Below are 12,956 nucleotides of genomic sequence, written 5' to 3'. Positions count from 1 at the left end.
TCAAAAAGTTGTAGATTAGATATTTCAAATGTAAAATAATTCTACTTTCACATTAATTTAAAATTAAACTATATATCTGTAAAGGATAGATTAGAATTATTTTTTAATTTCTTGGTTTTCAGTTGTTAAAAAAGTTTAATCTGTTTACACAGCAACATATTAATAATGGATATGTTATTATACTGTTAAAAATGTAATTCTCTTTTTTAAATTTCTTGTGACAGTCTTTAAATTAGAAAATACTACTACTAATACAAAATTTTTATAATATATAATATTATGAAATTCATATAACAAAATATTATAAAAAGAGAAAGACATAATTATGTATCATTTTATGTATATATAGACATATTTAAATGATTAGTGCCATTGTAAATATTCTGTTCCCCCCTCTTTGAGACAAAAATACTAGTGTTCAAGTTTTATTTAAATCAACTTTTATCAATGAATGAAATGTGTTATCAGAAATTGGAAATCATGTAACTAAAGCAATAAAACATCGATTGTTAATGTTTTTATAACTGAAACAAAGGAGAGAATGTAGGCAATTTATGGCCAATGCAAAGTTAAAAATAACTTTTTGTACAATCTCTTATCTCTCTGCTTGGTTTTGGCCTCGGAGATCATGCCCATGTTATGTTATTACACTATCGCTCTCTGCTGGGAAACAAACTGAGGGCTTCGGGGCGGGGTGGTGGTGGTGGAATGGGATAGGCTGGTGATGGGTAGTAAGGAGGGCACGTATTGCATGGTGCACTGGGTGTTATACGCAAGTAATGAATCATGGAACTTTACATCAAAAACTAGGGATGTACTGTATGGTGACTAACATAATATAATAAAAATTATTTTAAAAAATCCTAAAAAAAAAGAGTTACATTTTAAATTGTCAACTGATGAGTGTGCAGTTTTGATGACATACATGAATTATTATTTATGGGATTGTATATCTATCTATTATCAGCCACAGATTTACTAAATCAAAAACTATTTCCAATATAATTTTTTTATGTGAAAGCTCCTTAACCTGCAGGTGAGATTTAATTTTGATTTTATTTTGTACTTAGGCCTCTCTTAATGCAAAGCCTTGGGAAATAAGTTCTTTACCTTTGAAAGGAAGCAACTTTATTCTGGCTATCCTTATTACGTTACTGATTTGGAAAGTCAAATGAGTCTATGCAAAATCTCACTATTGGTCTTAACTATTCCAATAAGAGTTTCATCATAACCTAAAATAGTCCTTTCATTTTTCTTTTTTATTTCCAGCATATGATTATTTCACTTTAAAATAATTGGCATGCCACCATAGCTTTTCACATTTGTAATCGTATCAATCTTACTCTCGATGTTCTAGCTGCTGTCTTTCAAACTTTGAGCCGCTGGCCTTTTAGCATGCTTTAGTGGTTCACTGCAGAGCAAAGGTTTGCATTTCTACCCTCTCTTATCCCTAATGCTATACTTGTTTTTAGAAAGCACTCATTGTATGTTTAGTTTTTTTTCCTCCAGTAAATGTAAGGTTTTTCTTCTATCATCATTGAAATAATGTCTGAATTTTTTTAATACTATTGTGCACCTGCCTTTCAGTGGAAGGAGTGGTAATATCTCATTTATGACCTGGTACGTGTAGGACTAAATACATGGTTAAGCTGTAAAAAGATTGCACATCTATTCATTTGAAAACAGTTTTAACTTTTTCTGCCCGTGCAACCAATATAGTGACTATCCTCCGAATGCTTACAGCTTCAGTATTATTTTTGTGTGTTTGCATAAGAATTTAACTAGGGTAAGGGTTTACAGATGAGCTTTTCATAAGCAGATGCTAAACTTTTCTGTGGTTATGTTTTTACCAGTGCCTTCTGAACAAAACCCATTTCTTTCTTTCACTAATGAAATCCTAGTGAAGCCTTACTGAGAACTTCAGGTGGACATAAAAACTATTCAATTTTATTGGTCCAGGAATCTTTAGTTAGTTAGTAGATCTGAATGATAGGCTTCCTATTGTCCTGAGGCAGGCTAAAAGAGGTTCTGTGGTGTCCAGATTGTGTCCCAGTGGAAATTTTTATTTGTAACAAATTCCATTATTTGTTCATCCTCTATCTTTGTGTATACCCGGAGGATAATCTGACATCAGTCTTTTAGTCAGCCATACTGGGAAAAACAAAAACAAGCAAACAAAAACTCAAGGTTTTGCAGTGTCAGTTGGTGTCCAGTGTCTTCCAAATCCGATGTTATAGTTATGTTGAAAGATAAAATCATACAGATGAGATACTCATGTGAGATATAGGCACAGAAGTTCCTCCTATTAATCTTGTTATTTTCTCTTTATATTCCATTCTATGATTTACTAGCTATGCGTTTTTGAACATTATGTTATTTTTGATATGTTTGTTAAATAAGTCAGTGTTATACCTGGAAATATGAGATGAGGAATTGCTACGAGACACTTTTTTTATACAGATTTTTATTTCTTTGTGTAGATATTACTATTATTAGTAAGACAATTATAAGTTAGTATGAGTAAATGAAATACAGTCGATTCCATCTAAATATTGTAGGAACACATGGAAACTAAGGAATATCTTTCTTACCTATTTTATTTTTTCCTAGAAATCAAAAATATCTACGTATGACAAAATGTGGGCCTTTATGAGTAGCAGGAGGCAGTCAGTACTCGTCAAAAGTAATGAAGAAGGAATCCAGAGGGTCCTCACCTCTGATTATGCTTTCCTAATGGAGTCAACAACCATTGAGTTTGTTACCCAGCGGAATTGTAACCTGACACAGATTGGCGGCCTTATAGACTCCAAAGGTTATGGCGTTGGCACCCCCATGGGTAGGTTTTATGTCAGTCACTGGTTCTTTGTTCATTAATCTTAGTTGCTGTGAGAAGGAGGAAAACCAGTGCCTCCACATGCCATAAGGAATTCTGTTTTTAACAAATCTATCTTGTTATGTCCTGTTACCGTATAAAATCAGGAAGCAATTTGGACATCTGCTTCTAAATAGGTAAGTAACAAAAGAAAAATTGATTTCTACCAAAATGGTCAGTAGCCATTTCTACTATATCAGTGTTGAAAAAACCCACAACATTAATGTAAAAGACTGTCTCAATTCTATATTTAAAAAATATTTTATGAATAAAAGTTTCTGCATTTTGTTTTTTTCAGATTTGTGGCTTTTGAGTACAGTATTTGACTTAGAGAGTGAATTAAAAGAGTGAGCCACAAATGGTTCATTGGTTTCTGCGGATATATGTTTTACTGTTTTATTTTAGAGAAATAGCTGACTGTTCACTAATAACATACCTAGAATATTTGACACCGGGATTACTTATTTTTAACATCCTTTCTCTTTCATATGACAAAATTATTTTCAATAATAATCATGAAATGAAATAAAGGATGAAAAAAAAGAAGTAAAGAGAAAAAGGATAATAATTGCCAGAAGAGACAAACAATGAAAATTTTGATTTATTGAACTTCACATATGTGTATAATATATATGAATATGTATATATATTCATATGACAAGTGTATTCATACATAACGTTACAGTACCCGTGTACATGTGGTGGGCATAATAATGGCTCCCCCCAAATGTCCACAGCCTAATCCCCAAAATATGTGAATGTGTTACCTTATATTACAAAAGGGACTTTGCAAATGTAATTAAGTATCTTGAGATGGGGAGATTATCCTGGATTAACTAGGTGGGTCCTTGTAAGAAGGAGGAACAAGGGTTAGAGCCACAGTCAATGAGGCGTGATGATGAAAGAAGTGAAAGGAAGAGTGTCTTAATCCATTCGGGTACCTATAACAAAATACCAGAGATGGGGTGGCACGTAAACAGCAGAGATTTATTTTTCACACTCCTGTAAACTGGAAGTCCATGATCTAAGTGCCAGCCGACTCCCTGTCTGGTGAGACCTGCTTCCTGTTAAATAGACAGCTGTCTTCTCACTGTGTCTTCACATGGCAGAATGGTCAGGGATCTCTCTGGAGTCCCTTTTATAAAAGCACGAATTTCATTCATGAGGGTGCCATCTAATGACTAATCACCTCCCAAGGGCCCCACCTCCAAATACCGTCATACTGAGTATTAGGTTTCAGTATAGGAATTTGGGTGGTCACAAACATTCAGACCATGGTGTTGGGGAGTTGAAAGGAGAAAGAGACTGAGAGAGATTTGAGAATGCTACCTACTGAACTGAACGTGGAAGAAAGGACCACAAGCCAAGGAACACAAATGACCTTTAGGAGTTAGTTTAGAATGCAGGGAAAAAATTCTTTCCTTGAGGTTGATGAAGGAATGCAGCCTTGCAGACATATCACTTTTAGAACTTCTGACATTCAGAACTATTAGATAATTCATTTGTGTTTGTGAAGCCACTAAATTTGTGGTGATTTTTTTTCTTTTAGATTTCATTTCTTTATTAGAGAGAGAGCGTGCAAGAGCAGGGGGATGGGGGGGAGAGGGAGAGGGAGAAGAAGGCTCCCCACTGAGCAGGGAGCCAGATGCAGGGCTCAATCCCAGGACCCTGGGATCAGGACCTGAGCTGAAGGCAGATGCTTAACCATCTGAACCACCCAGGCGCCCTGACATATTGCTGTATTTATATAGTAGACCCAAATAATAATTCACAGTCACTGTAGAAGTGAAAACAAGCAGACAAAAAACCCTGAATTCTTACTCCCAGTTATGCAAGTGTAGCTGAGATCACATTTGTTGTGGGGGGGAGGGTAAATTATATAATGGAAATTCTCCAAATTAGTTTCCAAGTAGAATACAATGTTTATTAAAGAATAAGAAATGAAATGTATGTTAATTCAAAGTTTAATAAAAGTTGGGTTATTAAATGTTTAATAAGTGGGTTATTAAATTAGATGCACAGAAGATATTTTTGAGGTGGACTATTTTATTTTTGACATGTTTGACTTGCTGATAGTTGTAATAGTTGATGTTATTGCTGTTTTTAAATTCTACACACAAAATGAACCCCTTTATTGCCTGAACCAGGGAAAAACCTCCCAAACAAAGCCTTGCTGTTGTTATGCCAATGTATGTATTAATTCAGAAGTTTTATAATTAACTTTAATATATGATAAATATTTATTAATTGTTGAATTCATAATTACTACTTGAGGAGCAAAGTTTTTTGTTGATGGAGTGCTCAAACTGTGGCATTTGCCGTGGTTAGGTCTGGCATGATTCTTTTCCTCAGTAAGAATTGCATAATGAACTCAGAAACTTCATGAGTTCATGTACCATTTATTTGGAATTTGTGAGGAGTGTCTTCTTTGTCATTTTTTCAAGTATACTTTACTCATTTATGAGTTGGAGTATAACCAAATTTATATTTTAGACGATAGACTGATAATGTGCTATTAGAAAGTATCATCATTTGCAACGACCTTGCAATTCCCTAGAGGGTATTATGCTAAGTGAAGTAAGTCAGACAGAGTAAGACAAATACTGTGTGATTTCACTTATATGTAGAATCTAAAAAACAAAATGAAGAAGGAAAACAAAACAGAAATAGACTCATAGATACAGGAAACAAACTGCTGCTTACCACAGGAGAGAGGGGTAGAAGGGCAGGTGGACTAGGTGAAGGGAATTAAGAAATACTTACAATAATAAAATAAATGTCCCGAAGATGTAATGTACAGCATAGGGAATCTGGTCAATAATTGTAATATCTTTGTATGGTGACAGATGATAACTAGACTTAACATGGAGATCATTTTATAATGTATAAAAATATTGAATCACTATGATGTACATCTAATGCTAATAGGATATTGTATGTCTATTATACTTCGATTAAAAAAGAGAAACTGTCGTCGTGTAGTATTATGCACAATGATATTCTAGATTTAGCCTTGTCATTCATTGTAATCTTGGACAAGTCACATGAAAGTTATGACTTCTAGATTTCTTTTTTTTTAATTACTAAAATTAGAAGGTTATAGGAAAACCTAAGATCTATTTAATTTAAACTTACAACAATTTTTCTGAATGTGCTTGGCAAACTCTGAGAGTTTGTTCTAAATTGGGCTAGGAACTACATGGAAATATACAGTTAGCTAATGTCTTAGAACAAATTTTAAAAATTGAGCAAACTCCGCACTTATGAGGGGTGGGAGCAGTGACTTGTTAGTCTCCCATTGCCTTATAGTTTTATCTGGAAAGAGCTGGAACAAATAAATGCATTTTTTTTTTCAGTTTTGTCTCTGAAAGGAGTGAGATTCTCGTATGTCCTTACCATCTTTTGCCAGTTTACATTAGCTGGATGAGGGCATGGATCTTTGTTTCTTCATTTTTGGAAGCATACACAACAGCACCTATGTTCTGTGGATCCTCTATATTTGTTGAGTACATGAATTCTACATCTGAAAATACGATGGTGCAGTAAGATTTATAAACAGAGAAAACACATAACTTTTAGAGCTAATAATAAATATGGCATCTTACATTATTAAATGTGATGACCTCATTAAACAAGCTTGAGTAATCCAGGGTAATGAGGAGTAAGATTCGAGGAGGATGTGTGAGAACTTTGCAGTATAGCACAGGTATTTTATTTTATTATTATTTTTCTGTTACAAGTTTTTATTTAAATTCTAGTTAGTTAACATATAGTGTAATATTGGTTTCAGGAATTGAATTTAGTGATTCATCACATACATATGATACCCAGTGCTCATCACAAGTGCCCTCCTTAAGGCCCATCATCCATCTACCTGATCCCCCGCCCATCTCCTCTCCATCCACCCTCAGGTTTTTCTCTATAGTTAAGACTCTCTTATGGTTTGCTTCCCTCTCTTTGTTTGTCCCCCTTCTCCTATGCTCATCTGTTTTGTTTCTTAAATTCCACATATGAGTGAATTCATATATTTCTTTCTCTAACTGACTTGTTTTGCTTAGCATATTATACTCTAATTCCATCTGTCATTGCAAACGGCAAAATTTCGTTCTTTTTGATGGCTGAGTAATTTTCCATTATATATATATATATATATATATATATATATATATATATATATATATACCACCTCTTCTTTATCCATTCATCAATCGATCAATGTTTGGGCTCTTTCCTCAATTTGGCTATTGTTGATGATGCTGCTAAAAACATCGGGGTCCATGTGTCCCTTCAAATCAGTATTTTTATATTCTTTGGGTAAATACTTAGTAATGCAATTGATGGATCATAGGGTAGTTCTATTTTTAACTTTTTGAGGAACCTCCATACTCTTTTCCACAGTGGCTGCACCAGTTTGCATTCCCACCAACAGTGTAAGAAGGTTCCCCTTTCTCTACATCCTGTCAACACCTGTTGTTTCTTGCGTTGCTGATTTTAGCCATTCTGATAGGTTTGACGTGATATCTCATTGTAATTTTGATTTGTGTTTCCCTAATGGTGAGTGATGTTGAACATCTTTTCATGAGTCTGTTGGTCATTTATATGTCTTTTTGGAAAAATATCTATTCACGTCTTCTGCCCATTTCTTAGCAGGATTATTTGGTTTTTGGTTGTTGAGTTAGAGAATGTCTTTACAGATTTTGGATACTCACCCTTTATCAGATATGTCATTTGAAAATATTTTCTCCCATTCTGTAGGTTGCCTTTTAATTTTGTTGAATGTTTCCTTCACTGTGCAGAAGCTTTAGCACAGGTGTTTTAATAATAGTCACATAATAGCACTCATAATTTCAAAATTTCTTAATAATTTTGATTTCTACTTAATATAAAACCTTAAACTTGAGGGGTTTTGTTTGTTCTCTTGTTTGTTTTGTAAATACAATGTACTAGTGTACCAGAAATGTTCTGATCATACTCTCATTTTGAGGAAATGCTTACTAAAAATAAATCAAAATGGTATATTATACAAATCTCAAAACCCACTAGGTTATTTCAGGTTTGAAAACTATTTAAAAAAGAAAGATAATAGTTGAATCAGTTCTAAGGAAGCTCTCTGTTATAGTTTATTGAAACATACAAAAAAAATTTCAATCCCTCCCTACCCCTGACACTCTTTATTTTTATTTTTTAAAGATTTTATTTATTTATTCGACAGAGATAGAGACAGCCAGCGAGAGAGGGAACACAAGCAGGGGGAGTGGGAGAGGAAGAAGCAGGCTCCTAGCAGAGGAGCCGGATGTGGGGCTCGATCCCATAACGCCGGGATCACGCCCTGAGCCGAAGGCAGACGCTTAACCGCTGTGCCACCCAGGCGCCCCCCTGACACTCTTTAGTAGAGACTTATAAATAAAATATAAAACAATTCAAAATATTAATAGATATATGAGCTATATATTTAATGTAACTTTTTAAATTGAGGAAAATACCAGGCATAGCACTTAGAATTTCTATTTCCTCTAATTTTAAGCTTATCTTATAGATAAGATGAAAGAACAAAACAAATAAAATTATAAGCCTTAGGATGTTGATTTTTTTTCTTTTATCTGTTCAGCTTAGCTGATCAGATCAACTCTTGTCCTTCTGAAGAAAGCTGAGTTATTGTGGAAAATATTGATATTGGCAAGGGCAATGCATGAGATATCATGTTGTATTATATCTAAGTGGAATCATTTTCTGTAGTGTGTAGATTAGTGGGGTATAATAGTATATTAATGTTTTCATTGAAATAATTTTTTTAAATTAGGCAATAGCACATGATAAATTTCTAACTCTTATAAGGACATTCTTGGAATTTGAATGTAAAATTATCAGTACAGAGGAATAAAAATTCAAAAAATCTGAAAAATACTATGACACAGCAAAACGACAGACCAAGAAGATTTTAGCACATTCTCCTTTATTTTCACTGGCAAATATTAATTTAAATTTATTAAATTTTCATTATCATTAAAGGCTATTTAATGCATGGAGTATATATTTTATTTTTATCCTAATTCTGAATGAGGTAGATTTGAAAACAAGAATGTAAAGGAATAATAGTCAAATCACTCACCTGCAGGTATTGCAATATGTAGTTTGTTTTTCTTATTCAGATAACTTTTCTTCTCTTTGACATGATAATGTTAAGTTCTTTAGCAAATTATATTTTATTCATTCATAACATGGCATGAAATTAAAATAATTTTGAGACTCAGTACATGATGAGTGAGTCTTAACTCGCTTATATAACTTCATCAGAGAAGTATGATCTAGAAAGAGGCATCTCATACTTCACTCCCTTAAATACTTCACTTCTGAGGAAAAGATTCCAGGCAGTAATTTATGATTTGCTGTTATTACCTCTACTAGAAATACGGCTTCATGAATTATTTATATTTATTTAGTCATTAATAAACACAAGGATGTGTAACTCTAGTACTTGAATGAGATTCTGACTTCCCGTAAACTTTCAACCAATATCATAAGCTGCATTTTTAACTAGTTAATTAGCATTTGCCTTTTATGTCATCATTGTTCAAGCATATTGAAGATTATTTGTAGTACATCATATTTACTTAATTTCAAAATTTTGTTTAATCACAAACCAAAAAAAATGCATTCAGGTGTGAAAAAAATGTTGTTTGAGGCTCTTCTTCTTTTTACAGCAAGAGTTAATGAGATAAATATATTCACAGCAGAGCAATATGGGCTCAAGTTCTGGAAATTCAGATCAGTACCAGAAATTCCCCAGGATTTCGAGTTAATATTCTGGAGGAGCCATAATCCATAGTGAAAATTTCACCTTTACTAATACTGTAAATGCAATTAAAGAGAGGAAGTCCCTTTGCTTTTGTTGTTGTTCAGACTGTCAGACAATCTCATAGAGGCACATGTGGTTAAGTGCAGGAGGTTAAAACAGAAAATACTTTTGTCTCCTTTGGCGTGGGAAATCAGAAATATTTCAAAAATTATATATATATGCACCTTTACCACCCAAAGTTCGTGCAGTCTCTTGTTAGCTTGCTAGGCCTCCTCCAGTGTGACTCATCTAGGGGCCTGCCATCACCATTCATCATTCTGAGTGTGATGAGAACTGCCCAAAGTGTGTTGTGAAATCGCTGAATGACTCCAATATAAGCTATTTAATTAGGGAAGGTCTGTTTACACAAAAATACTTTACTGGAGCAGTCAACAATGATGTGAAGGTAAATGCTAAATAAGCATAAGCTGGTTTAATTAAGCTCGGGGTGACATTCTATCCCTCTCCGTTTTCCTGACTGCAGCAATGTTATTTCAACGTGATATTTACTGTATGGTAGATTTTTGAAGTTGTAGGTGTTCTTACTCTTAACTGAACTTCCTATTTCATTCAAAAGAATTTAAAAAAAGAAAAAACAACAACTCTAGATGGGGTAAAGCATAAAAGGAAATCGCTGCAGTTTACATTAGGGAATATTTAAAATGTGTGAGCAGTTGCAGTCTCTTGCCTTTTAATTCACCATAGGTGATAATCTATTTATCTGAAAAGGGAGCATTTCTCCTTAATGGCATTTTCTACTGCATTACCTCCCTTCTTACTGCCCAGACTAAAAGCCTTCTTGGCTTCTCTCTTTCGAATGTTGAGTGCACATTGCACTTCAAGGACTAGGCAGACTCAGTGGTCCATGAGCTGGTAGGAAAGCAGCAGTCTGGAAAAAATCCATTATGGCCAGTTGGGGTTATTTTGCTTTGCTGTGTTCAATTTGGTAGAAATATTGTAAAGTGACTAAAGGGAATCATTAAAACTATTTCCATTTTTAACAATGAGCTAGTGGCATGCTTCATTCGTTAGTTCCTCATGATTTTAATAACATACATGAAATATGTGTCAGCTGAGAAGGGAATGGAGGGATTGTGTTCATGTCTGTGCCTATTGTTGATGTTAAAATTTTCTATTATATCATTTGTTCCCATTTTACTTGTTGGGTTAAATCAATAGTAAGTTTCTTCCAGTCAGTGAATAATTATTTCTGTAAAGAAAATGCAAATTAACTTAGTCATATAATCATACAACCTACTGACATATATGTAATACATGAAAAATATAAGACAGAAATATAAAAATGAAGTAGAGATTAATGTAAAGTGGATGTGTTTATCGTGATTTTTAATACTAAGGTTAGATTTAAAGATCATATTTTTAAAGATTTATTTATTTATTTTTTAGAGAGAGAGAGTGGGGAGGGGCAGAGGGAGAGAATATTTAGGCAGACTCCCTGCCGAGCAGGTATCCCAATGTAGCCCAATGCAGGATTCCGCCACCCATGAGATCATGACCTGAGCCTAAATCTAGAGTCGGATGCTTAACCAACTGAGCCACCCAGGAGCCCCTAAAGATAATTTTATCACACACAAAATTACTATATACATTTTATTTCTGTCATATTTGTTTATTTAATTATAAATGTTAGGATATACTCTTATTTCATAATAGGATTTTAATGTTACCTTTACAAGCTGTTTTATAATATATTTTATGTTAAGGAATACAGAGTAGCAGTAGTCCTATTAAAGATTCTCAAGTAACACTTATCTCCTTATGATGCTGTTATACATAATTAGCCTAAAGAAGAAAATGTTGCAATAGGTTGTACCATTGAATCTTTATGGTAGAAGTAAACCACCTTGACATATGAACAATGTGAAATTTCTTTCTTCACTTCTCTATTCTAATGTTAAATGCGTGAGATCTCACTGCTTCTTTATTTCTTGTTCTTTGATGACACGAGAGATATAGAATTGATACTAGGGAAGGCATGTTGTTTGTTTAAGGCAGATGCCAGTGTTTATAAAAATAGAAATCAGTATGAGAAGCATGTTTTTTCCCCTGTTTTGCTCACCATCCATTTCTAGAATTCCCAATTCATCATATAATAAGTACTGTAATATTCGTCATTATAGATGCATAAAATTGCTGGCCTTCAGTTCTTCAGCTTTACTGAAATGAATGAATACATTTGTCTTCATTAGTTGAACATAATGCACAAAAATTGATGCAAATTATTCATCTTTCTGCAGGTCAAACCTTCCATTAAAATGCATTCTATTTTTTCATTGCATAAGCAGTATAATTTTAATGTTGGTGAAGTGATTTTGCAAGGCTAAATCAAGATCTAATAATTTTCAGATCCTGAATTAAACAAAAAAAAGTCAAAGTATGCTTGTCGAAGTTGTATATTCCTGGCATATTGTTAAAGTCTTGATTTCACGTCACTGAAAACAGATGAGAGTCTCAGTAAACTACGCCTGCTCCACAGACATCATCAATAGACTCCTCATGCTAGAATCTAGGAAGCTTCCAGAGGGAATTTGATGATTTATAAGCACCAGCATGAGCAGTCCTCATTAATATTGTAAAGGCTGACCAAATGGTGCCCAAACAATGCATAAATGGATAATTTTCATGAAAACAGAGTTAGTTCTGATAGATTTTTTATGCAAACATTAGATCATTTCATTCATTTAGTGTCATGCTAATTAGTCCAAGGCCATGGGTTCAAACTCTATTATAGATTAGTTAGCCAGATTGACTATGCCAGATTGTTATCCTTTGGTTAGCAGGACTAAGTAAGATCAATGAATCACTCTTATTAGAAAAAGAAAAAGTCAAAGCACAGAGGTAACATGTGTAAATACTAAATTCCAAAGATGACTGCCTTGCATTTTCTGGCCCTCATGTGAAAAGCATTTTCTTAGCACACTGAATAGAATGTGTGGCCTTTGTAGTCAGAAGACTTATGTACAATTCCTCTTTTCACCTGAGTGTTGCAGGTGTCTTCGCCGAAGTTACTGAGCCTTTCTGAGACTCAGCATCCTTATCTGTAGACGGGGGGAATCATGTCTACACAATTGTGTTGTAATAAGGATTAAACATATTATATTTATAGTATTTGCTTCAGAACACATGTACCACAGAGAATTACATATCTGTGGTTTTTAAGTTATTAGTTATTAAATTAGATATTAAGTTACTAGTATCTTATCTTTTTGCCCTCTTTTCTTTATATAT

General features: G+C 33.7%; 1 protein-coding gene across 2 annotated transcripts in view; it reads left to right on the top strand.

The window, feature by feature from the left end:
- GRIK2 (glutamate ionotropic receptor kainate type subunit 2) overlaps window positions 1–12,956 on the top strand; it is a 641,722-nt gene that overhangs the window by 604,152 nt on the left and 24,614 nt on the right. For both annotated transcript variants that reach the window (XM_057311163.1, XM_057311164.1), the window contains exon 15: window positions 2,611–2,836. In XM_057311163.1, the coding sequence (XP_057167146.1) occupies window positions 2,611–2,836 (226 nt within the window). The remainder of the gene's footprint in view (window positions 1–2,610; window positions 2,837–12,956) is intronic.

The sequence above is a fragment of the Ursus arctos genome, unplaced genomic scaffold, assembly GCF_023065955.2.
Source record: "Ursus arctos isolate Adak ecotype North America unplaced genomic scaffold, UrsArc2.0 scaffold_13, whole genome shotgun sequence".
NCBI classification, from domain to species: Eukaryota; Metazoa; Chordata; class Mammalia; order Carnivora; family Ursidae; genus Ursus; species Ursus arctos.
This window is presented reverse-complemented; position numbering and strand designations above follow the sequence as displayed.